This window comes from Mustelus asterias, chromosome 8 (genome assembly GCF_964213995.1).
Source record: "Mustelus asterias chromosome 8, sMusAst1.hap1.1, whole genome shotgun sequence".
Lineage (NCBI taxonomy): Eukaryota > Metazoa > Chordata > Chondrichthyes > Carcharhiniformes > Triakidae > Mustelus > Mustelus asterias.
This window is the reverse complement of record NC_135808.1, coordinates 71,268,632-71,295,887: the sequence shown is the minus strand read 5'-3', so window position 1 is coordinate 71,295,887 and position 27,256 is coordinate 71,268,632. Positions and strand designations below refer to the sequence as shown.

Here is a 27,256-nt window from a genome sequence, read left to right as displayed (position 1 = left end):
GAAAGTCACATATCTAAATGACAATAGGTGGCATTTTAAGCAGTGTGGGTAGAACTAAAGGTTTTACAGATATAAATATATTATGTGAATAGGCAAAAGTGTGGCAAATAGATTTTAATGAAGACAAAGGTGAGGTCATCCACTTTGGACCTAAAAAGATGAATCAGGCAGGTTTGAGGGGGGAAATGATCTATTCCTGTTCCATAGTCCCTTGGCAATGTAAACATGGTAAAGGTTTATTGACATTGGAGGAGGCATGGTAAAGTAAGCCTCAAATTGATTGATACTGGAGGGGTGATCTTTGATCTTTGTGATAGATAGACATTACTCAGTCAAAAGGGACATCAAGTTGAATCAAGTAGTGCAAAAACCTGAGTTGAAGAACAGGGAAAAGAATAATGTTTGGGAGCAAAGTGGTGTTGATGATATCTGAATAATAACACAAATCTTTCCTGAAGCTCATTTTCATTTGAATAATTTATCTTCAAAAGAAAATGCAGATCTCGGTGTAAATGGGGAAATGTTACCAATGTCATACATAGTCCAGGGATGCAAATAATTAATAGACTTGCCTTCAAAATTCATAGTTGTAGAACTGTAGTCTAAGTTGCATTATTTTTGTTTCATTAGCCTGTGGCACAGGGATATAAATGTATTTTTGGATAATGTATGCATGTGTGACATGTTTGTCTTACTCCCCAAACCCATTTTTTCAACTGCTGTTTGACAGAGTGAGCTTAACATATTTATTAGATCTCTCTCTGGCCAATATTTCAATGTCCCAAATAGTACTGTAATATGGGCTCTTGCCTATGGTTCCTTAAACTCATCCCTGATCTCAGCACTTTGAATCAATTCCGGAGGGATCAAAACAGGAAAAAATCTGAGGGCTATGTATTCTTTAAGCTGAGAAATGTTGCAGTAGGATATAATATATATATAAAATACACATATATATGTACATGTGCTTCAATGCTGTGCCAATATGCTTCTTGGCCAATGTTTACCAGCCATTTATCATGTAAAATATATTGTTCCCATCACTGTCAGCATCAATACTTTGTGTTCCTGTTGTCAAACTTAAAGTGCAGTTGTCACATATTTAGGTTAGACACACTCTTGCTTCCACTCCAAGTTGATGCTCACAGTTCAGGTGAATGGGACATTTCACATTCTGTACTGAAATCCGTGTGCTAATACACACATGCCAAATTATTGTTCTGAACTATAGTGAAAGAATTGCACTTATACTGGAGCTCTCTGATACCTGGACAATGTTACCAATGGCAAAAATGATGTCGTAGTCAGCTGACCGTTATAAATAGAAAGCAGATGGGGATTGTGGGGAGCTTGTGTGTTGGTGCAGTGGAGTTTCTTTATTAAACCTTTTTCCATGATTTACTTTATGAAGTTAGTTCTTTTTCCTTGCAATTGAAATATCCTCACTATTGGATGAACAGAGGTGCCGTGGAGGTTTGAGTGCATTGTTTATCTGATTGTGATTGTTTATTGTTAATGTTGGGAACAGCTATTTTACAAATACTTCTGGCTGCTTGGTTTTGGGAATATGCTGGGGAAGGTGGTGGAGGGCTTAGTATTGATGTGGCAGGCAGGTCATGGAGCTGAACAATAGGTTTCCTACATTCCCACTACTTAAACTTCCCTGAACAGAGGTTTAGGGAAGATGATACACACAAACGAAAAAGGAAGATGGTGACTAATCATGCAGTGCAGAAGAGGCCCTTTGGCATTGAGTCTGCACCAACACATGAGAAATACCTGACCTACCTATCTAATCCCACTTACCAGCACTTAGCCCATAGCCTTGAATATCATGATGTGCGAAGTGCTTATCCAGGTACTTTTTAAAATGTGAGGCAATCTGCACCCTCCCCGCAGCACATTCCAGACTCTCACCTGAAGGAGTGACACACTGAAAGCTTGTGCTACCAAATAAACCTGTTGGACTTTAACCTGGTGTTGTGAAACTTCTTACTTTGTAATCTATGCCTTGATTGATGAAGGCAAGTGTCCCATATGCCTTTTCCATCATCCCACTAGCATGCCCTTTTGCTTTCAGAGATCTATGGACAAAAATGCCAAGGTCCCTTTGCTCCTCAGAGCTTCCTGGTGTCATACCATTCATTCGATATTTCCTTGACAAATTACTCCTTCCAAAGTGTATCACCTCAGATTTTCCATCTGCTACTTTTCTGCCCAATTGACCATTCTATCTATATCTTCTTGTAGCCCAAGATACTCAACCTCACTGTTAATCACTTGGCCAATCTTTGTTGTCTGTAAACTTACTAGTCCCTGCCGCCCCTGCCCCCAGTCATCTACGTGGTTTATATAAATGACAAACAGTAGGGGGTCCAGCACGGATTCCTGTGGTACGTCACTGGCCTCCAGTCACTAAATCAGCCTGCTGCTGTCACCCTCCTTCAAATAAGCCAATTCTGAATCCATCTTATCAAATTACCCTGTATCCCATCTGCCTTCTTTATAAGTCCTCCAAGTAGGACCTTGTCAAAGGCTTTGATGAAATCTATATAAAGTGCATGGACTGAACTACCCTTGTCTACACACCTAGTCAGCTCCTCAAAAAATGCTACCAAATTTGTTATGTAGGACCTCCTTCTGACAAAGCCATGCTGATTGTCCCTGATCAACCGTTGCCTCTCCAAGTGGAGATAGATTCTTTGTAATAAAAGAAAAATAAAATTTGATTTATTATTTTCACATGTATTGGTGAAAACTATTCGTTTACTGTGCACTATACAGACAAAGCATAACGTTCATAGATTACATATGGGGAGAAGGAAGGATGTGCAGGATATAGTATTGCAGTTACAGATAGGGTGTAGAGAAAGGTTAACTCAATATAAGATGGTTCCATTCAAAAGTCTGAATACACACATTGCACACCTGGATGTTTTATCTGAAGTGATCCGCCCGCCCGTTGATGTGCACTACAATGAGATTCAGTGTCACCCATTCATTCCACCCCATACCTTTGATCCTCTGTTAGTTTAAGTGAACTCACTCTGAAAAGCTTCCTGTCGTGGGACACGGTCAGGTGACGTCGCCAACCTTCTCTGTCAGTGAGTCCTAACTTCCTAGTTTGTCTTGTGTGTTTGCGAGGTCGTGGCGAAGCGGCAGTCAGAACAGCACCATGGTTCAGTGAGTTGCGCGGAGCAGAGTGGAGCCGCACCGCAGTCTGTGAGCCTGCTTCCCCCCGCGGCCCGGACACACAGACAGAGGAGGGCGAGACCGACCGGCAGGCGGGGGAGGGAAGCCGCACCGAGATGCCGTAACCATGGACTGTAGACTGAAGTGAGTGAGTGGGGAGATCGGGCCCCGAGGGTGGGTGGATGGAGAGAGAGCTGGCGGTGGGGGAGGATTCCCGCAGAGGGAGTACACCTGGGCTGGGACTGGGACTGCAATCCTTTATACAGAGCAAAAGCGTCTTTGTGCCTGTGAATCTGTCCAGGTCTTGAGGCTTCAGGCCTGCACATATACACACACACTCTCTGCCAAACCAGCTTGATGACGGTGAAGGCTGAACATTTCATATTTAACCAGGATGTACTCTAAACATCTGCACTGTCTGCTTTACTAAATTAAAAGAGGCTGCACTCCTCTCTCTAGACTTGCAATTTAATCTTGTATTTCACATACAAATGATTACATTTTGTCTTATCACGAAAAGAAACAGAAGGATCAGTCTGGGAAAATATTAGTAGCAAGGTGATTATTGAGTATCCTATTCTGTTTGGAAATATGCCATGTTTTGACAATTATGTTGCAAAAACAGACCGGTATGGTTGGTTTTAAGACCCTATCTGAACGACTAAATAAACCTGAGGATAGTATAAACAGTGTGTGTGTGTTCACAGGGTGGCCAGATAAAGGAAACAAACAATTTTGAAAATACAAAAACTACAATATTTGCAATTCATAAAACAGTGAGTCCAATCAGTTATGGAAGTAGTCTTGACATCTTTTCTATCAGAGTGTATATATTAAGAATGGCAAACCAGTGATGTGCTGTGCCACAGGAGGGGGAAGAAGTATTGGTGGAAATGGTTCTCTTCCGACAACTCAGTTGACCCTTGGTGAGTAAGGGTGTCACCCTTGATGTTACAGATAACACCTTTTTCAGTCGATGTTGAAGGAAATTGAGTGCTGTTCACAGGGTGGCCAGATAAAGGAAACAAACAATTTTGAAAATACACTTCTCCACCTGAGCAATTCCAATAAAAGGTGACAAGAGATGACCAGCAAGTGTAGTTTTAAGATTCTGGCGCATGCGGTCAAAAGATAAATTTTCAGTGAATTTCTGCCAAGTCTGATCTTAAAATGTTGTGGATTTTGTGGGCTGTGTGGAAATAACACTAGGTGTTGTTTCTTTGTGGCTTGCAAGAGAGGAGTAGGGTGTTGTTTACTACGTTGTTTCCTCACGCTGAGAGTTCATAGAAAATCATAGAAACCCCACAGTGCAGAAAGAGGCCACCTGGCCCATCGAGTCTGCACCGACCACAATCCCACCCCCACATCCCTACACATCTACCCACTAATCCCTCTAACCTACGCATCTCAGGACACTAAGGGGCAATTTTAGCATGGCCAATCAACCTAACCCGCACATCTTTGGACTGTGGGAGGAAACGGAGCACCCGGAGGAAACCCACACAGACGCAAGGAAAATGTGCAAACTCCACACAGACGGTGACCCAAGCCGGGAATCGAACCCAGGTCCCTGGAGCTGTGAAGCAGCAGTGCTAACCACTGTGCCGCCCACTTATTTTTCAATTATTTTTCAATCTTTCATTAGAAATAGTGTGCAACAGAGTGCAGTGCTCTGTACGGTGATAGAAGCAGAAATCAGCTGTAACCATTCAGGCTGGTCCCATCCATATCTTGAAACCAGTGGTTGCCACAGATTATCAGTGGCGTCCTCGTCTACCATTTTTCAGGAGTTAAGGCAAAATATAATTTTTAAAAATTATTTCATGGGATGTGGGAATCGCTGGCTCGGCCAGCATTTTTTTTTGTTGTCTATCCCTAATTGCCCTTGAGAAAGTGATGGTGGGCTGCCTTCTTGAACTGCTGGCACAAAGTCCATGTGGTGTCGGTGCATCCACTATGCTGTTAGGGAGGGAGTTCCAGGATTTTGACTCAGTGACAGTGAAGCAAGGGCGATGTGTGTGGTTTGGAGGGGAACTGGCAGTTGGTGGTGTTCCCATCCATCTGCTACCCTTGTCTACCAAGGTTATGGAGGTCAAGGAGTTAAAGGTGCTGTTGAGGAAATCTTGGTGTGTTGCTACAGTGCATCTTGTAGATGGTACATACTGTGCATCAGTGATGGAGGAAGTGAATATTTAAATTGGTTACTGTGGTGACCAGTCAAGTGGGCAACTGTGTCTTGGATGGCATAAAGCATTTTGGACGTACTGCTGTACTCATCCAGGCAAGTGGAGAGTAGTCCATCACACTCCTGATTGATGCCTTGTACATGGTGAATAGGCTTCGGGAAGTCAGGAGGTGAGTTAATCAGAGTTCCCACCCCTCACTTGCTTTTAACCATTGTGTTTATAAGAACAATACAGCACAGGAACAGGCCCTTTGGCCCTCCAAGCCCGTGCCGCTCCCTGGTCCAAACTAGACCATTCTTTTGTATCCCTCCATTCCCACTCCGTTCATATGGCTATCTAGATAAGTCTTAAACGTTCCCAGTGTGTCCGCCTCCACCACCTTGCCTGGCAGCGCATTCCAGGCCCCCACCACCCTCTGTGTAAAATATGTCCTTCTGATATCTGTGTTAAACCTCCCCCCCCTTCACCTTGAACCCATGACCCCTCGTGAACGTCACCACCGACCTGGGGAAAAGCTTCCCACCGTTCACCCTATCTATGCCTTTCATAATTTTATACACCTCTATTAAGTCTCCCCTCATCCTCCGTCTTTCCAGGGAGAACAACCCCAGTTTGCCCAATCTCTCCTCATAACCAAGCCCCTCCATACCAGGCAACATCCTGGTAAACCTCCTCTGTACTCTCTCCAAAGCCTCCACGTCCTTCTGGTAGTGTGGCGACCAGAACTGGACGCAGTATTCCAAATGCGGCCGAACCAACGTTCTATACATCTGCAACATCAGACCCCAACTTTTATACTCTATGCCCCGTCCTATAAAGGCAAGCATGCCATATGCCTTTTTCACCACCTTCTCCACCTGTGACGTCACCTTCAAGGATCTGTGGACTTGCACACCCAGGTCCCTCTGCGTATCTACACCCTTTATGGTTCTGCCATTTATCGTATAGCTCCTCCCTACACTATTCCTACCAAAATGCATCACCTCGCACTTATCAGGATTGAACTCCATCTGCCACCTCTCCGCCCAAATTTCCAGCCTATCTATATCCTTCTGCAGCCTCTGACAATGCTCCTCACTATCTGCAAGTCCTGCCAATTTTGTGTCGTCCGCAAACTTACTGATCACCCCAGTTACACCTTCTTCCAGATCGTTTATATAAATCACAAACAGCAGAGGTCCCAATACAGAGCCCTGCGGAACACCACTAGTCACAGGCCTCCAGCCGGAAAAAGACCCTTCCACTACCACCCTCTGTCTTCTGTGACCAAGCCAGTTCTCCACCCATCTAGCCACCTCCCCCTTTATCCCATGAGATCCAACCTTTTTCACCAGCCTACCATGAGGGACTTTGTCAAACGCTTTACGTTTTACATATGGCAGACGCTTTACATATGGCAGATCCAGTTCAGGTTCTGTTCAGGGGCAGCACAGTGGTTAGCACTGCTGCCTCACACTGCCAGGAACCCAGGTTCAATTCCTGGTTTGGGTCACTGTCTGTGCGGAGTCTGCACGTTCTCCCCGTATCTGCATGGGTGTCCTCTGGCTGCTCCAGTTTCCTCCCAAAGATGTGCAGGTTAGGTGGATTGGCCATGCTAAATTGCCCCTTGGTATCCCAAGATGTGTAGGTTAGGTGGATTATCCATGGGAAATGGGATAGGGTGGGGGAGAGGGTAAGACTGTCAGAGAGTTGGTGCAAAATCAATGGGCCAAGTGGCCTCTTCTGCACTGTGGGAATTCTATGAATAATTCTGGTCAACCCTCTCAATATTGGTAGTGAAGGATTCAACCTTGGTAATGCCATTGAATTTAATGGAGAGATGCTTAAATTATTTTTTGGAGATGGTTATTGCCTGGCACTTGTGTGGCACGAGTGTCACTTAGCCCAAGTCTGGATGTTGTCCAGCTCTCACTGCATGCAGTTATGGACTGCTTTATTATGCAGAGTTGCAAATGGTACTGAACATTGTGAAATCATCAGTAAACATCCCCACTTCTGACCTTTATGATAAAGGGAAGGTCACTGTTGACGCAGCTGAAGATGGTTGGGCCTAAGACGCTACCCTGAGGAGCTCCTGCAGCGATGTCCTGGGGCTGAGATGATTAGCCGCCAACAACCACAACCATCTCCCTTTGTGCCAGATATGATTCCAATGGTGGAGACTTTTCCCCCCGATTCCCACTGACTCCAGTTTTGCTCGGACTCCTTGATGCCACACTTGGTCAAATGCTGCCTTGATACCAAGGGCAGTCACTCTTATCTCACCTCTGGAATTCAGCACTTTTTCCATGTTTGAACCAAGGCTGTAATAAGGTCAAGAGCTGAGTGACCCTGGCAGAATCCAAGCAGAGCATCAGTGAACCAGTTGATGCTGAGTAAGTGCTGCTTCATAGCACTGTCGACCACACTTTTCATCAGTCTGCTGATGATTGAGGGTAGACACATGGGTGATAAATGCCCGGATTGGATAGCCATGTTTTGTATGTACAGGGCATACCTGGGCAATTTTCAACCTTGTCGGGTAGATACCAGTGTTGCAGTTCTACTTGAACAGCTTGGCTAAGGGCACAGCAACTTGTAGAGCACAAATCTTCAGTACTATTTATGGAATGTTGTTGAGGCCTTTCCTGTATCCAATGCCTTCAGCTATTTCTTGATATCATGTGGAGTGAATTGAATCGGGTATGTTGGCCAAGCCAGCAAAGCCCACATCACAGGAAAGAATATAAAAGAAGACCGAGGATATCCTGGTCTCAATGACTTTGCACGTTATTACTGAGTGCACGGGGATGCCTTCACTGAGTGCACGCACTTGCGGTTGGCTGTTCACTACTTAACTTTAAGTACAAAAAAATCACCTGGAATCTTTTCAGAGTTGTTAATTTAAAGTTGACTGTTATAATGCAACGCCAACATGCTTTTAACTAAGTGATTTTGCAGCTAATGTGAAATACTGCATTGATAACTAGTCTGCAGTTCTGCTGTGCTGCTTTCACTGGTGTGTTGCTTTCACTGCTGTGTTGAGGAAACACAGTAAGGCGGGACACACTCTAGATTGGTGCACATAATTTACGGTTGCTATTTGAGAACATGCTTTTTACTTGGGAAAAGGAAAAGTTGCATTTCCCCACATCCTTGCATTCAATCAAAATGGTTGCAGACTCTTTCATGGCACCTTTGCTATCATGATGTGGGGATGCGTTGGACTGGGGTAAACACAGTAAGAAGTCTCACAACACCAGGTTCAAGTCCAACAGGTTTATTTGGTAGCAAAAGCTAGTGGCTTTTGCTACCAAATAAACCTGTTGGACTTTAACCTGGTGTTGTGAGACTTCTATCTTTGCTATCATCAGGAGAAGGCTAACTTTCTGCTGATGACATAAGAACATAAGAAATAGGAGCAGGAGTAGGCCATCTAGCCCCTCGAGCCTGCCCTGCCATTCAATAAGATCATGGCTGATCTGAAGTGAATCAGTTCCACTTACCCGCCTGCTCCCCATAACCCTTAATTCCCTTACCGATCAGAAATCCATCTATCCGTGACTTAAACATATTCAACGAGGTAGCTTCCACCACTTCAGTGGGCAGAGAATTCCAGAGATTCACCAGCCTCTGAGAGAAGAAGTTCCTCCTCAACTCTGTCCTAAACTGACCCCCCTTTATTTTGAGGCTGTGCCCTCTCGTTCTGGTTTCCTTTCTAAGTGGAAAGAATCTCTCCACTTCTACCCTATCCAGCCCCTTCATTATCTTATATGCCTCTATAAGATCACCCCTCAGCCTTCTAAACTCCGAGTACAAACCCAATCTGCTCAGTCTCTCCTCATAATCAACACCCCTCATCTCTGGTATCAACCTGGTGAACCTTCTCTGCACTCCCTCCAAGGCCAATATATTCTTTCGCAAGTAAGGGGAGCAAAACTGCACACAGTATTTCAGCTGCGGCCTCACCAATGCCTTGTACAGATGCAGCAAGACTTCTCTGCTTTTATATTCTATCCCCCTCGCGATAAATGCCAACATCCCATTTGCCTTCTTGATCACCTGTTGTCCTTGCAGACTGAGTTTTTGCGACTCATGCACAAGGACCCCCAGGTCCCTTTGCACAGTAGCATGTTGTAATTTTTTTCCATTTAAATAATAATCCAATTTGCTATTATTTCTTCCAACGTGAATAACCTCGCATTTGCCAACGTTATACTCCATCTGCCATATGACGATTGTGACTGCGGAGCAGGCGTGAAGCTTTTCTGGTCTTCATGCTCAACATTGCTTTTGAAGTTCCGTATGTAAAAGTGAAAAGTCTGTTCCATGGTCCAGATAACTGAACTTGGTGCCACTGGCCTGATCAGTGCTTCTGGAGGACAGAAATAGCAGTGATGTCACTTTGCAGCCGTGCAGTTTGCAGATGAAGGTGTTGAACTGGACATGCTCCTGATGTCCTGCATCCCACTGTACTTTGAGATGAGCAACAATATGTATGTTAAAGCAGTAGATCATCTAGTCTTGCTTCTGTCTCCACTTGACATCCATTTTGGAAATCATTGAAGAGACACTCCGATTGCATGTAGTATTTTGTTCAAGACTCGTAAGCACTAACTCGCACAGGCTGAGTGAATATTAAATTCCACCCGAAAGACATCTGGGGCAGATGATCAATTGACTTTTTCTATTTGTATTTCTTGCACCTGATTGCTATATGTACCTCCATTGCATTCAGTCATTTTTGAGTGGCTTGTTTTTCTTCTCTCTCCCAATGAAAGAGGCTAAAAGTTTTCTTTCTTTGTAATTTGTTTCAAATGCAACGCATTTGTTTTAAATTTAGTATTTATAATTAAAGGGCAAACGGAGAAAACACTTTGAGTTCACTAACGATGCTAAATATCATGGGAAGTGTATTTTGTTCCTTGTTAATATTGTGTTAAAAACCTGCTGGTTTATAGATATCCTGGGAGCAGCTGTTTGTTTGGTGCAGAAGTCCTCCCGCTGTGATAGTTTGCAATGACTTGAGTAAGGGTGGTTGGTTAAGCAGGTACTAGCATGCATTATGTCACAGGGCTAGGACTGGCAGTTTCGAGACTGAAACTTTAATTCATTATTTTATAACGTAAAACACAGAAACCAGTGACACATAGCAATAAATGCAGATTATCTACATTTGGTGTTACGATTGGGGGATCGAAGACAACGAGGAATTAAAGTATCAGTATGTGACAAGTAGGGTGGAATTTTCCCTTCCCACGTGCCATAGGAATCATAGCAGGTGGACAGGACCATGCAAAAGTCCGTTGACTTCTGGCAGGACTTTCCGGTCTTGGGGCGAGCGTGGCTTGAAAATCCCGTCTGTGGTGTTCTCCAGAGATCTGTACTGTGAACTCCACTGTTTTAGATATTTATCAATGACTTGGATGAAGAAATAGAGTTGCATATTTGAAGTTGCAGATAACACAAAATTGGAAGGAAGAGTATATGATGCAGATGGGAGCAAAGGCACATTGATAGATTAGTGGGCAAAACTGTCGCAATGGTGTTCCATAATGATCCCAGAGAGAAAAATGGATCAGCCATGCTAAATTACTAAATTAGTGTTCAAAAATGTGTAGGTTAGGTGGATTAGCCGTGGTAAATGTATGGGGTTATGGGAAAAGGTGGAGGGGCGGGCTTGGGTGGGATGCTCCTTTGGAGAGTTGGTGCCAACTCAAACTGCTGAATGGCCTCTTTTTAAAGCTTGTGAATGCTACAAAAATAATAAGCAAGGCTAATAGGATGTAGGAAGTTATCTGAAGGATATTGGAAGATGAAGAGAAATTGATGCTTCAGTTTCAGAGTCTGATCCCATCTTGAGTACTGTTTACAGTACCGGGAGTTGCACTTCAGAGATGTAAGGGGTGCAGCACGGACATGGCAATGTAAAAGGGTTCAGATAGGTTGCATAAACTTAGCATACTTTTCCTTGGATCTAGAAGATTGAAGGTTGATCTAGTTGAGGTAAATAAAATGATAAAATGGATTTTGACAGGATGGATAAAGAGAAACTATTTCTTCAGGTGGGTGAAATCCAGAACAAGAGGGCATAACCTTAAAATGCGAGCCAAGTATGAAATTAACATGTATCTCTTCACATAAGGTTAGTAATGGTCTGGAACACGTTCCCGCCAAAAAGGTGGTGAATGTTAGGTCAAGGTTCACATCAATGATGATTTGTTAAGAAGGATGTCAAAGAATATGGATCAACAGTGTGTAAATGGAGTTGAGATCAACCATGATGCAACTAATGACAGAATGAGAGAGTCTTATTGGCCTGCTCTTGTTCTTACACGCACATTCAGTTGAACACTTGTTTTAAAATCTTTGATAGTTATACTGCTTTGGAATGCCATGAAATCCTAATCGGATTGAAAGATCATGAGTTGATAATGTGAAAATTGGGGTGTCATGCCAGGTTCTGGTAAAGTGTTTGTTAGCTTTCACATTTCTAATAGATTTAAGTATTCTTGTCAGTAGCTTGAGGTAGCAAAGCTATATGCTCAATCTGATGAATCAACTTTTTACTTTATTTCTTTAACAGAGAGAGCCCAGAAAGAACCTTTGATCTGGTCTTCAAGGTGACTTGCCCTGCTTCTGAAAATGAAGGTATCTTGCATCTTAAGTCCTGTCTTGGGTTTGATATTTTGTGCCAAATGTTAAAATATTGAAGAATTGTCATGCAACTTGTCTGCTGGCATTACTACTTTCATTTCTTGTGGCTCTGTCTCATTAACTTCGTTCCTGTAGAGTTTCCATGCTACACCCAGAAGAAATGTAGATCTGGGAAATGTGTTCACAGTTGAAAATTGTTTCATAAGAGAAATTTAGACCAGTCTCCCATTCAAGTTCGAAGTTCTGAAGTAGGTGGCTATGTCTGGGGAAAACAAATCGCATTCTAATCATATCTCATAGCCATTTTACAACACGCTACTTGAAAATTAGTTTGCGAAATCACAGAAACAAAATTTAATGTTACATATTGTGTGCTTAGCTTCTCAGCATAAATTGTGAAGCAGATTGGAAATGTTGCCAGAAATATTAAGTCACTGACTTAATTTGAGTCACAATATCTGCTCTGCCATCCCTTGCATGTGGAATCGATGCAATTTGAATTGGAGAATCCGATGAGGAGGTGACTAGTATGGTAAATGTAGAAATGCACTGAATGTGGTATACTGTCATGAAGTTGTTGTGGAGGGTTAAAGGGTATGGATATAGAGGAAGGGTAGCAAATTGGATAAAAATGTGTAGGAACTCAGGGTAGTTCGCTTGACTAGATGGATTTGAGTAGCATTGCCTTGGGGCTCCTTCTTTTTGTGTGTACTTCAATGATTTAGAGTTGGGCTACAGACACTGGTTACCAGATTCGTAGGTTAATTTGAGCAGATAGTTTCAGGTTTAGGTTCATAAGTTATTCGAAACAAACTCAATCATTTCTTGTGTGAAGATAAACAATGCAGTATCACAGTGGTTAGCACCGCTGCCCCACAGTGCCAGAGACTGGGGTTCGATTCCAGCTTTGGGAGTCTATCTGTATGGAGTTTGCATGTTCTCCCTGTGTCTGTGGGTTTCCTCCCACAGTCCAAATATATGCAGCTTTGGTAGAATGACCATGCTACATTATCCCTTAGTGTCCCAAGATGTACAAGTTAGGGGAATTAGCGGTTGAATGCATGGGGTTACAAGTATAGGGTGGGGGTGGGCTTGGGTAAGATGCTCTGTTGGAGAGTCGGTGCAGATGTAATGAGCCGAATGGCCTCCTTCTGCAGTGGAGGAATTCTATGAATGTGGGGAAGTGTGGCAGGAGCAGCACCAGGCATTCCTAAAAATAAGATGCCAATCAAGCAATGCTACAACACAGGAATCGAGCAGAAGCAACATGCTAAGGACAGAGCTGAGTGATCCCACACCAACAGATCAGATCTAAGCTCTGCAACCCTGCCACATCCACTGGTGAATGTTGATGGGCAATTGAACAAGTAACTGGAGGAGGAGTCTCAATCTCAGCCTGATTTTTGTGGAGCCCAACATAGAGGTTCAAAAGACAAGGCTGAAGAATTTGTAACCATTGTCAAGCCATAAGTGCCAAGGGAGGTCCCCAGCATCATTGATGCCAATCTTCAGGTTGTTTCATTGATTTCACATGATGTCAAAAAATGTCTGAAGGCACTGGACACTTAACAAAGGCTATGGTCCCTAACAATATCCCTACTGCAGTTTGAAAACTCATGTTCCAGAACAAGCTGCAACTTTAGTCAAGCTGTTACAATAAAGCTGTAACACTGGCCACTACCTGGCAATGTGCAAAAATTGCCCAGGTATGTCCTACCCACCGAGCAGGACAAATCCAATCCAACCATTTACCACCACATTGGTCAACTCTCAATCATCAATCAAGTGATGGGAACTATTATCAGTAGTTCCATGGGACAGTAGTTCCATGGGACAGCACTTGCTGAGCAACAACGTGCTTACCGAAGCTTAATATGGATTGCTCCAGGGCCACTCAGTTTCAAAAGAATCTCTCATTCTAATCATATTTCATAGGTAGCCATTCTATGCCACATTACATCAGAACTAGTTGCACACACAATTTAATGTTACATACTACAAGCATAGCCTCTTTTAAACTTTATTGTGAAGCAGACTGGAAATGTCAGCAGAAAGATCAAGTAACCAGCCCAATTTGAGTCGCACGTTCTACTTTCCGTCCTTTGTAGTGTGTGGAATGTTACAACCTTGGTCCAGACATGGGCATGAGCTGAATTCCAGAGGTAAGGTGAAAGTGACTATGCTTGACATCAAGGCAGAGTGTGACCAAGGACCCTGAGAAAAATTCCAGCCAATGGACGTGGGAGGCAAAGTTTCCACTGATTGGGGTCATACTGAGCACAAAAGGACAAGGCTTCCAACAATCACGACCAGTCATCTAAGCCCCAGAGTTCCTCAGGGTGGTGTCCAAAGCAAAATTATCCTCAGCTACTTAAGTCTGTCAAAAGGTCAGAACTGAGATGTTTGCTGACAATTGCAATGTTCTGAAGTGGCTCTGGAAATAGTAGATCCATTGGTGGTTATTTTACAAATTCTTTCGACTGGTTCCTATAGATTGGAGGGTAACTAATATAAGCCTGCTATTCAAAAAGGGAGGCAGAGCGAAAACAGGGAATTATAGACCAGTGAACCTAATGTTGGTACTGGGGAAGTTGCTAGAGACTATTATCAAGGATTTCATAACTCAGCATTTGGAAGGCTGCAGAATAATCAGACAAAGTCAGCATGGATGTACAAAAGAGAAAAAATGCTTGACAAATTTATTAGAATTCTTTAAGGAAGTAACTTGTCGAGGTGACTGAGGAGAACCAGTGGATATGGTTTATTTAGACTTTCAGAAGGCTTTCGACAAGGTCTCACATAACAGACTACTATGTAAAGTTAAAGCACATGGGTTGCAGGTGATGTCTTGTGATGAATAGAAAGCTGGTTAGCAGATAGAAAGCAAAGATTGGTATAAATGGCTCTTTTTCTGATTGGCAGTCAGTGAATAGTGGGGTCTGCAGGGATTTGTGCTAGGACCCCAACTGTTCACATTATATGCCAATGATTTGGAAGAGGGAACTGAATGCATTATCTCCAAATTTGCAGATGATACAAAGTTGGGTGGGAGGGTGAGCTATGAAGCAGATGCAGAGATGCTTCAGTGTGATTTGGACAGGCAGAGTGTGTGAGCATATGCATGGCAGATGCAGTATAATATGAATAAATGTGAAGTTATCCACTTTGGTCGCAATAATAGGAAGACAGATTATTATTTGAATGAGTGTAAATTAGGAGAGATGGATGCTCAGCGAGACCTTGGTGTTCTCATGCATCAGTCGCTGAAAGTAAGCAGGCAGTAAAGAAGTCAAATAGTATGTTGGCCTTCATAGCGAGAGGATTTGAGTATAGGGTTAGGGATATTTTGCTGCAATTGTATTGGGTGTTGGTGAGGCCACACCTGGAGTATTGTGTGCAGTTTTGGTATCCTTATCTGAGGAAGATGTCCTTGAATAGAGGGAGTGCAACAAAGGTTTACCAGGCTGATACCTGGGATGGCAGGACTGTTATATGAGGAGAGACTAATTTGGTTAGGATTGTATTCACTGGAGTTTAAAAGAATGAGAGGGGATTTCACAGAAACTTATAAAATTCTAACAGGATTAATCAGGGTAGATTCAGAAATAATGTTCCCAACGGTGGGGAGTTCAGAACTAGGGGGTCATAGGTTTACCCCTTATCCTCAAACTTTCAGAACTGAGGTGAAGAGAAATTTCTTCACCCAGAGGGTGGTGAATGTGTGGAATTCACTACCACAAAGTGGTTGGAGGCCAAAGCGTTGTCTGTTTTCAAGAAGAAATTAGATATAGCTCTTCATGCTAAAAGGATCAAGGGATATGGGGGGTTGGGAGGTGGAATCAGGGTATTGAAGTCAGTAAGTAACCATGATCAAAATGAATGGCGGAGCAGGCTCGAAGGGCTGATTGGCCTACTCGTGTTTCTATTTTCTATGCTTTGCAACTCCTCAATACTGTAGCTGTCTGTGCCTGCCTGCAGCAATACCTACGGGCTTAGGTTGTAAATACGGTGGCTATCAGAGGCTGGGAATTCTGGGATGCAGAACTCCCCTCCAGACGCCCCAAAAGCCTGTCTACCATCTATAAGTCACAAGTCAGGAGTTGAAGGAATAGCCTCCACTTGCCTAGATACCTACAGCTCCAACACTCAAAAAGCTTGACACCATCCAAGACATAGCAGCCACTTGTTTGGCACTCCATGCATTAAACATTCACTCTCTCCATCATCGGCACACAGTACAAGGTGCACTGCAGTAGCTCATCAACATTCCTTCGACAGCACCTTCTAAACCCACAACTTCTTTCTTCTAGAAGAAAAAGGTCATTAGACCTATGGCAGTGTCTCCAGTTGCAAGTTCAACTCTAAGTCAGATCCCATCCTGACTTGAAACTCCATCACCATTCCTTTTGTGTTGCTGGGTCCAAATCCTGGAACTCTTAACAGTGTGGGAACCTACACCACAAAGCCTGTAGAGGTTCAAGAAGATAGCTCGCCACTGCTCTCTATGACATGATGTGGAGATGCTATGACAATCAGGGATGGGCAATCAATGCTGGGTCTTGCCGGCAACACTCTCATCACAAAACCAAATTGTCAGAAAGGGAAGATGGAGGTTTTATGCGTAGTCCATGGAAGTAATAGTAAATCTAGATAAAACCGTCAGAGTACAGCACTGTATGCAGTTGTTGAGTCTAAAGGTTGTATAAGCAATATAGAGCGTACAATACAGATTCAATAAGATACCACCTGGTAGAGAGACAAAAAATTGGGTTTGTTACATTGGTTTAATGGCTATTCCTGAGTGAGATGATTGTACCATTCCTTTGCAACTTTTAAATTTCAGTGGATAGAAGTAGACTGCTTCCAGTGATTGAGGGATCCAGAACATGGGTGCATACATAGAGTCATAGAGGTTTACAGCATGGAAACAGGCCCTTCGGCCCAACTTGTCCATGCCGCCCTTTCTTTTTAGAAACCCCTAAGCTAATCCCAATTGCCCACATTTGGTCCATATCCCTCTATACCCATCGTACCCATGTAACTATCTAAATGCTTTTTAAAAGATAAAATTGTACCTGCCTCTACTACTTTCTCAGGCAGCTTGTTCCAGACACTCACCACCCTCTGTGTGAAAAAATTGCCCCTCTGGACACTTTTGTATCTCTCCCCTCTCACTTTAAACCTATACCCTCTAGTTTTAGACTGCCCTACCTTTGGGAAAAGATATTGACTATCTACCTTGTCTATGCCCCTCATTATTTTATAGACCTCTATAAGGTCACCCCTCAGCCTCTAGAGAAAAAAGTCCCAGTCTATTCAGCCTCTCCTTATAACTCAATCCATCAAGTCCCGGTAGCATCCTAGTAAATCTTTTCTGCACTCTTTCTAGTTTAATAATATCCTTTCTATAATAGGGTGACCAGAATTGCACACAATATTCCATACCTATAAGATTCAGAAATTTAGGACAGGGAGCAATAGAATTATTTTTTTCTGGAGGTGTGTCAAGCTGCAGAATGCACTTCTCTAGTTTGTGATCGTAGGGACCATGGCAACCTTTCACTTAAGTAGTTGGGTGAAGGAAAGAGGGCCAGTGTGTCATGGCAAATGGAGCAGGGGATGACTTCCTTGTGGAGGATGATCACCAACATAGATTGTTAGTACTGAAGGACCTATTTCCGTCTTGTAATTTCTCTGCAGTTCTCTGTAGATGCCGTTCCAGTTTTCAATGTCGTGTTAATTTCATCTTCACAGTAAGCAGGGTCAGCCTGTGAACCACCAACTAATAGGAAGTATATCTTTAGTAAAATGGTAAGTGGAAGGAGTCAGAAATTGTACATTTTCTGTTCCCAAAGACTTAAATGAATAAGGCACAATGTGGAAGTGAGACATTTTGGGGTCTTTTTCTTGGTTCTTTCAAATGTTTAATTGGATTCCCCACATTTTTATTTACTTCTGGATTGAATTGTTGATGTGTTGTCTCTGTTTGGCAACTCACTGTTTGACTTGTGTTGCCATTATAATCTGGGCAAGAAGCACAAAGCTTAATAGGTGAAAACTAAGAGCTGAACATTTTTTTCAGGTCTGTGGTAAAAGAATTTGAGGATGAGATGTGGCTGCTTGTATTGCCTAACCTGCAGTTAAGTGCAAGCAATTGACAGCAGCTGGTTGTACAGGTGGCACATTGAAGGCATGGATTTGAAAGAGTTGGCTGAGGTGGGCTGTTTCTCAAAGTAATTGTGTAGTGCAGTTCAATACATTGTAATTGCATGCAGTGCTGCTAAACTGACGGCCTGGTCCAGTCTGACTGAAATGAAGGATTTATTTAGTTGTGCTTCTTTCCAGCACCGTCCCACACCCCCACCTCCCCTATGCTTTCCAAATGTGTTTTCCCCTTTCTTTTGGATTATAAAGTTCAAAACAAAATTGTGAATATCTTCTGGATCTGAAGACTTTTGTTTAGTCTGTTCCTGCACCATGCAGCACTTTAGTGACTTGGCTTGGAGGTGTGTCTAAAAGCAATTTGTTTGACATGTTGCAACTTGTTTTTGTTGGCTAGGTTATCTCTGGATTAATGTTTTGCTGGTTGAAAATGACATTCTAATTTAACTTTGAGTTGTTAGAGTAACCTCATGAGTGAAAAAATAAAAATATTTTATGATTTTGGATATTTGAAAGTATAATCAATTCAAAATACTTGTCCTTTAAACTCCTTTTTCTAACTCATTTCAGCTTCACTTAGCGCATGTCAGGTGAGAATTTTGAACATCTCTCAACATTCCCTATGGGATATGTCTTTGGAAGAGATGTTCTTTATTGTTGTCCGTTTCCAATTTTGTGCTCATTCATAAAGTATCCCAGTTGTGAGATATTTTGTTTGTTCAGAAGGATGGCTGCTGTGCCACTTCCTGCTTGGAGTGCTGAGCCTCAACTGCAGGGCCCACTGCAGGTTAAAGCAAAAGGACAATTAGCAAAGTTGGGTTCAGGTATAACATCGGAGGAAGGGAGCACTGAGTAAGAGAGGTTAAGGATTCCACAGTTCTGAGGGCCTAGGGACATGGGTACAAGATGTAGCATTTGGTCTCAATCTAAACATAATTGCAGTGAAGGGGGCTGAAAGGCAGCTTATTAGGAGCTTGAACATGAAGAGAAGATAGTTCAAAGTCCCTTTGACCATACTTGACAAAACCACAATTGATTCTGGGGAAAGGGGTTGCAGTTTAGAATTGAGAATGGTTTCCCCTCAGCTGGCAATCTTCTTTGAATGTGTTTAGAATTGAGCTAGGGATATTAAAATAGACTTCCCAGTTGTTGGAGCTGTGATTGAAAATGTGTTGTCTATGGACACAATTGTACATCATTTAACTAAGAAATGAGCTCTCCTGTGGTATTCCTGCTTTTCCTCCTCCCTCGCCAACACTCTCTTCCCCCAAACTCTGCAAAACAAATCCAAAGCCATGTTCTGTTGGGCAATTGAGCTGTTGTCTACTGATGGAGCGGTATTGCATTTTGCCATGTCAAAAAATTTAACAAAATTGACCTTCAATTTTGTTTTTTGGTGTTTGTGTTTATAAATACAGTTAGACGCACCCATAACTTTCCAGCTCTCTGACAGTGTGTGGGTCAGGCACATTGTGATATGAGGTGTGACTGCAACTGCACTGTTTTGTCTCTGATGTTGTTATGTTGGGGGAAGAAGTTCTGCTGTCCTCATAGGCAGAGACTATTGTGTGCTGACATATGATTCGTGAGGGACAAAGGTGATTGTTTTTCCTGCATTCAAAATATGACAAGCGATTTAAATGAAGTAGTGCAACAATATTCCCTTTTGTTGTCATGTGGTTGCTGTGGCTACATGCAAAACTGCAGTTTGAGCAGTTCTAAGATTGACAAGACTACTCGGAAGTCTGTGTTTAACAGTTTGCTACATCATCTCTTTTCAAAAAAACACAGTGGGGTTTGCACATGGTTCCATCTTGTATTGCTGATCCCACAGTTGAAATGTTTTTTAAAATTACTACTAGCAGCACAAACTGCTGCAATAAGGCTAGGAACATGTTCAGATTGATTGGTATGAACTGATTTCAAGCAGGTGGTGATTGTGGTGTTAGACTTGTCCTCAGCAAAGGAGGGGAAGAGGCTACTTGGGTTCCCATCACTGTACTCTTTATTGTAACTGTTCCAAGAGAGTGATTGCATGTGTCTGCATCCTCTTTGTGTGGTTGGCATGGGCCTTGGTTGTGCTGTCTTCCTCCGTCAAATAGATGGTAATGTTCCCCACTTTTGGTTCAAAATCAAAGATAACTTTGGCCTTTTGGTTGATGCGCCCCAGCACAAGTTTGGCCTCCAGAGCATGCGAGAAAGTTCACTTTTTGTAAAATCTTACCAGTTGCTATAATTGGCATTCCGTTTACAGCAACATGTTAACCACACAAGTTTGTGCTGTGAGAAAAGAATTGTATTTAATTCGCCAGTGTAAAATGTGTTTACATGTAAGATAGTCAGACAATTGCAGGCTTGTGGCAGTCACCCAGCCCTCAGGGTTTCTAAATGTGGATGATGTACAAATACTTAGAGTCAGGACACATGATTCCTATATTTAAAAATAAACTCATGATGAGGAATCTCATATGCATGCACCATAATCCCTTGTTTATCAAACTCATCATTGCAGGTGTGGCTTTTCCACTGATGGATTTTGTTTGTGATTGAGATGTGCTGTCCTGAAGTGGTTAGGATGGGTTCAAGTGATTTTGTCTCCATTGTAACTCAGGATTTCTGTTGACATTGTTGTCTGTGAAGTATTCTATACAGACACTATTACCAGTTTATCATGCATTTACTCAAGTGTTTTTACTTTGAGACAGACAAAGGACCGTGGTTCAAATTTAGCTTTATTAAAACACAGGTTAAAGAAGCAATTCTTGCACAATAAATTAAGTTAACTTTCCCCAAACTAGGCTAATTGCCTGAGAATTGGATATTACCCTGTCTGGTGAAATCGATTGGGCTGTTGGATTCAATTCACTGAGCTCACAGCAACAGATGAACTCAGGGTCCTCTTAGCATGAAGATGGATCTCGCACAATCTCTTGCGTCATCTCAGGTCACAGGAGATTTGGTGGAGTCTTCGCTGGAGTTTGTCTTGAAAATGGTTGTTTTTATTCCCCTCCCCACCTCCCTTCCAAGGTTCTCTGACTTTCAGCCAATGGGGTGACTGGGTGTTGTGAACCCCCTCACCCTATGAGGTTAGGCTGGGTCATCCTAGTTGTATATATCTCTCTTCAGAATATGGTTAATAACAGGGAGTCTGGCTGAAACTGGGGAATACACAATCATAATATCTTATGGCTGAGTACCTCCTGATGGGTTTAGGGCCATAACAACTCTTCCATTGTGAAGTTTGTATTCAATATGTAAGAGGTCTGATTTCAGGTTTTGTTGACTTCCCTATTGTTAAAGTGAAGTACCCCTGCTTGATATTGCGAGACAGTTCTGGTATGTGTCCCTGTTGACTTTGGACCTGTGGTAATGTCGTAGAAGCAGTTATTAGCTGTATTAATTTAAAGCGTTCAATTTTATGTTGGGCCTGATTTCTCAGGTTGTTTTCCATTTGACGACAGCATTCTGGCTTTAGAGGGGATTTTGTTATTGTACTCAGGATATGTTAGTAATATTGCATCTGGCTGTGGGTGGCGGTGGGCTCACCTTCTGGAATCACTGTGGTCCTTGTGGTGAATAGTGGTGTTAGATTTGGAAGATTCCAATCTGTTGGGACAAGTCTAGAATCGAGGGAATTTTGGAAAATCATGACATCCACCATCTCTGCAGTTCCCTTGTTCGAATCCAGGGATGGAAGCCTTCATGTCCTGGGGATTTGTCAGATTTTCGTCCCTTAATTTCCTCTACTTATTTTTCCATGCTGATATGAACGGCCTTGAAGGCCCTTGCTCTTATTAGCCAATTGGTTACCCTCTCTTTCTGGAAAGTAATTTGTGCCTTCTACTGTGAAGACCGAACATAAATATTCATTCAATATCTCTGCCATTTCCTCATTGCCCACAATAATGTCTTCCGCCTCTGCCTCCAATGGGCTAGGGCCAATGTTTACTTTAGCTGCTCTCATTTTTTTATATTTATCAAAACTCTTACCATGTATTTACGTATTTCTGGCTAATTTACTCACTCCCCCCCCCCCCCCCCCCTTTTCTATCCAATGTTTGCTTGCCCTTTGTTGTCTTTTCATGCTTACTACTATTCTTCGCAACATTATGAACCTCTAATTTTAATCTCATTATATTTCTAACCTAGAACCTAGATGGATTTTTTTTTTTTTGCTGAGGTTTTATCAATGGAGTAGATTTTTGTTGCACATGTTAAACTGTTCCTTTCAGCGTTTCCCACATTTATCACATTTTAATCTATTTTAACGGTCAACATAATCAGCTTTCCCATCACACCCATCTACTTGGCTTTAAGATTCTTTTTTGGGCCATCAAACTTAATGTGGAATTCTGTTGTATTATGATGACTTGCTCACAGTGGATCTTCTTCTGTGAGATTACTAATTAATCCTGTTTTGTTATGCAATATGATAGCCAAATTAGCTTTATCCCTCATTGGTTCCACATTGCAATACTGTTGCAATATGCAATTCTGTTTAATCATGATGACATTTCCACAGAGGATGTTTTACTGTGAGATTACAAATTAATCCTATTTTGATTTTTTTTGGGGGGGGGGAGGGGTCAGTCTATAAATGTCGACTCCCACCAGCATTTTATGACCCTTGTTATTCCTAAGTCCTGCCCATACTGATCCTGTCTTCTGAGCCACGATCCTTGCTCATTTCTGTCCTTATGTTATCGTTTTACTATCAGGACTACTTCTCTTCCATTCTGTCTGCCTTCTTGAAATGTTGCACACCCTAGCATATTTATTTCCAAGCCTTGGTCACTTTGTAACCATGTCTCTGTAATGGTGATTGGATCTAAACTATTTATCACTATTTGTGCTGCTGGTTCATCTAATTTATTATGAATAGAGTCATACAGCACAGAAACGGGCCCTTTGGCCCACCATATCTATGCCGATCATCAAATGCCAATCTATTCTAATCCCATTTGCCAGCATTTGGTCCATAGCCTATTATGGCTTGGCAATTTAAGAACTCGTCCAGATGCTTCTTAAATGTTGCAGGGGTACCTGCCTCCACCGCCCTCCCAGGCAGCGCATTCCACATTTCCACCATGCTCTGGGGCAAAAAAACAACTATCCTCGGATCCCCTCTAAACCACTTACTACTCACCTTAAACCTATGCCCTCTGTCCTTTGACACTTCTGACATGGGGAAAAGATTCTTACGATCTATGCCTCTCAATTTTGTATAGCTCTATCAGATCCCCTCTCAGCCTCTTCTGCTCCAGGGGGAAAAAACCTAGCTATCCAGTAGCTGAAATTTTCCATCCCAGGCAACCCCTGGTGAATGTTCTCTGCACCCTCTCCAGTGTAATCATGTCCTTCTGACAGTGTAGTGACCTTAACTGCACACAACAATCCATCTGTGGCCTAACCAATGTTTTATGAAGTTGTACCAAGCCCTCCCTGCTCCCATATTTGATGCTAATGAGGGCAAGCAATATGTATGCATTCTTCACCACCCTATCTGTGCTGCCACTTTAGGGATCTGTGGACTTGTACATCAAGGGCCCTTTGCTCCTCAATATTCCCAAAGAACCATCATTTGTTGTGTATATCCTACCCTTATTAGACCTCCCAAAATACATCGCCTCATACTTACCAGGGTTAAATTTCATCTGCCATCACTCTGTCCAACTTAGCAGCTGATGAATATCAGTCTGTAGCCGAAGACTATCCGACTCACTATCAACACAACCACCAATTTTTGTGTCATCTGCAAACTTACTATCAATGTCTTCTACATTGATATCAAGTCATTAATGTATATAACAAACAGCTAGGGTCCCAGCATCGATCCCTGTGGTACACTGCTGGTCACAGGTTTCCAATCACAAAAGCAACCTTCCACCACCACCCTTTGCCTTCTATCAACAAGCCAATTTTGGATCCAGTTTGCCAATTTGCCTTGGATCCCATGTGGAACCTTCTCAAAGATCTTACAGAAGTCCTTGCAAATCACATCAACTGCGCTACCCTTATGAATGTATTTAGTTGCATTTTCAAAAAAACTCATTTAAATTAGTTAGGATCTCCCACCAACAAATCCATGCCGACTATCCCTGCCTTTCCAAATGTTATTAATCCTGTCCTTCAGAATTTTTTCCAATAATTTCCCTACCACTGCTTTTAGACTAATTGGCCATCCTCCAGTCATCTGGCACTTCACCTGTGATGTGGAGATGCCGGCGTTGGGCTGGGGTGAACACAGTAAGAGTTTTAACAACGCCAGGTTAAAATCCAACAGGTTTATTTGGTAGCAAATACCATAAGCATTCGGAGCGCTGCTCCTTCGTCAGATGGAGTGGAAATGTGCTCGCAAACAGTGCACAGAGACACAAAATCAAGTTACAGAATACTGACCAGAATGCGAATCCCTACAGCCAGCCAGGTCTTAAAGATACAGTTCTTTATCAGTATCTTTAAGACCTGGCTGGCTGTAGGGATTCGCATTCTAATCAGTATTCTGTAACTTGATTTTGTGTCTCTGTGCACTGTTTGAGAGCACATTTCCACTCCATCTGACGAAGGAGCAGCGCTCCGAAAGCTTATGGTATTTGCTACTAAATAAACCTGTTGGACTTTAACCTGGTGTTGTTAAAACTCTTATTGACTTCACCCGTGGCCAGCGAAGATTTAAATATCTTTGTCAAGGCTCTTGCAATTTCCTCCCTTGCCTCCAATAGCAGCCTGGGATACATCTCTGCAGGCCCTGGGGATTTATGCACCTTTTTGCCTGCCAAAACATCTGAAACCTTATCCTTATTAACTTTAACATGCTCTCGAATTTTACCATCCCAACTAAAATCTCCAACTACAATGTCTTTCTGCGTGAATACGGATGAAAAATATTAATTTCAGATCTTGTCCATGTCCTCTGGTTCCATGCACAGATTGCCCCTTTGGTTTCTAATAGGCCCCACTCTTTCCCTGGTCATCTTCATGCTCTTAATATACTTATAAAATGCCTTGGGGTTTTCCTTAATCTTATTGCCAATGATATTTTGTGGCCCCTCTTTTCCCTCCCAATTTTTTTTTTACGCACCCCGACACTCTCTATATTTTTAGTGCTCTATACCTGTCCTATGCTTCCTTTTTTAAAATCAAACCCTGTATCCCTTGACATCCAGAGTTCCATGGACTTGCTGCCCTTTTCCTTCACTCTTAGAGAAACATGTTGGGCCTGAACTCTGAATATTTCACTTTTAAAAGACTCCTACTTTCCAAATGTAAATTTAGCTGCTCCCAATGTATGTTTGCCAGATCCTGACTAATGATCTTGAAATCGGCCTTCCCCCAATTCAGGCACTTGATTTTGGGGCTATCCTTATGCCTTTACAGAATAACTTTGGAACTGCAGAGTTATGGTCATCATTTGTAAAATGCTCACCCACTGACACTTAACCACGTGCCCATTTAATCTGTTGTAGCACCCACTTCCCTTTGGAACCACACCTACATAGGACTCCATGTCTTCAGGAGAACAAGGGAGAAAGCTGATTGGGTTAAATCCACGTAGGGTATAACCTAAGGATAATATGCCCCTCCCCCACCCTTCATGGAAAATAAATTTTAGGTTTGCAATTCAGATTTTGGTAGAATTAAGCACTACAAAGCACCTCCCACTTTAAAAAAATCCTGGATAATTTTGATTGCCTCGGAGTTGGAGAGGAATTTCCCCCCCAATGTGGCCTGTTTCTATTTGGATTTTTGTCCCTCCCTGGAGGTTACATGGCTCTGGGCGGAGTGTGTATCTATTGTGATGCATAAGGCTTGGCAACTGTGTGAAGAGGCTGAATGGACTAGTGGGGTTTTTCCTTTCCTGTCAACTCTTATTATGATGTGCAGATGCTGGCATTATAATGGGGTTAGCACAGTAAGAAATCTCACAACACAAGGTGAAAGTCCAACAGGTTTATTTGGAATCATGAGCTTTTGGAGCACTGCCCCTTCATCAGGTGATGATACAAAAGCTCTGGACTCGGCCTGACTACTGTATGGTTTGATAGTGATAAATTGTTGATCATGAATTCTGGACAAACACAAAGTTCTTCAGTTGTATCTCTGATGGAACTGAAGGGCATGTATGCCGATTGTCAAACATTTCATGATTCAGAGATAAAAATGCTGTGGTCCAAAAGCCTAATGTTGGTGCAGGATACTGTTATTTTTCTTGGTACCTTCTTTCCAGAAAGCTGATTGGATTAAATCCAGGTGTTTACCAAGGTTGTAGAATCAGGATGTATTTTAGTTCATACAGGCAGAACTCAACTCCCAGAATAGGAATCCTCTGTTTGATCTGGCTTGCATATATAATGTAAAAGTGTTCTGTGCCAATATAATAGGGCGGCATGGTGGCACAGTGATTAGCACTGCTGCCTCACAGCACCAGGGACCCGGGTTTTATTCCTACCTTGGGTCACTGTCTGTGCGGAGTCTGTATGTTGTCCCCGTGTCTGTGTGGGGTTCCTCCGGGTACTCCAGTTTCCTCCCACTGTCTGAAAGGCATGCTGGTTAGGTACATTGGCCATGCTAAATTGTCTCTGTGTACCGGAACAGCCGCTGGAGTGTGGTGACTAGGGAATTTTCACAGTAACTTCATTGCAGTTAATAAAAGCCTACTTGGGACAACAATAAATAACTTTAAAACTTGAACTAATGGAATTGCCTTGCAGCATTATGTTTAAATCTTAAATGTTTTTCTCTCAAAGGTAGCTAATTCTAATCTTTCCCACATGTTTCTGGTGCACTGGATAGTTTTTAAATAACAAGTCTGTCTGATCTGCCATTTTGCCATTTCACAACTTAACCTCCACCACTTGGTACACAGGTAGGATTTGGCCCAAAGTAAAACTGATTCGTTTTTGGTGAAGATGTGGCTCTAAATCCAAATCTTGGAATTTGTGGGTTGCCTTTTATTTAGAGCTTTGTTGATTGTTTTAGAATGTGAATTGTTTCAGCAGCTGTGGTCGAATTGTGGTAGAGCATTGCAATGCTCATTGATACTTGGATCTTAATTTTCTTATTTAACCTAAGCTTCAAGT

The 27,256-nt window shown here is 42.5% G+C and overlaps 1 protein-coding gene across 3 annotated transcripts in view; it reads left to right on the top strand.

Moving 5' to 3' along the window:
- The first annotated feature begins 2,816 nt into the window (after nt 1-2,816).
- The window catches only part of dennd1b (DENN/MADD domain containing 1B), a 296,649-nt gene continuing 272,209 nt past the window's right edge, over nt 2,817-27,256 (top strand). Inside the window, exons 1-2 of one of the 3 annotated variants that reach the window (XM_078218144.1) lie at nt 2,817-3,336; nt 11,944-12,008. In XM_078218144.1, coding sequence (XP_078074270.1) covers nt 12,003-12,008 — 6 coding nt within the window. In that variant the 5' untranslated portion in view covers nt 2,817-3,336; nt 11,944-12,002. The remainder of the gene's footprint in view (nt 3,337-11,943; nt 12,009-27,256) is intronic. The other 2 variants (XM_078218142.1, XM_078218143.1) reach the window with 2 other exon arrangements.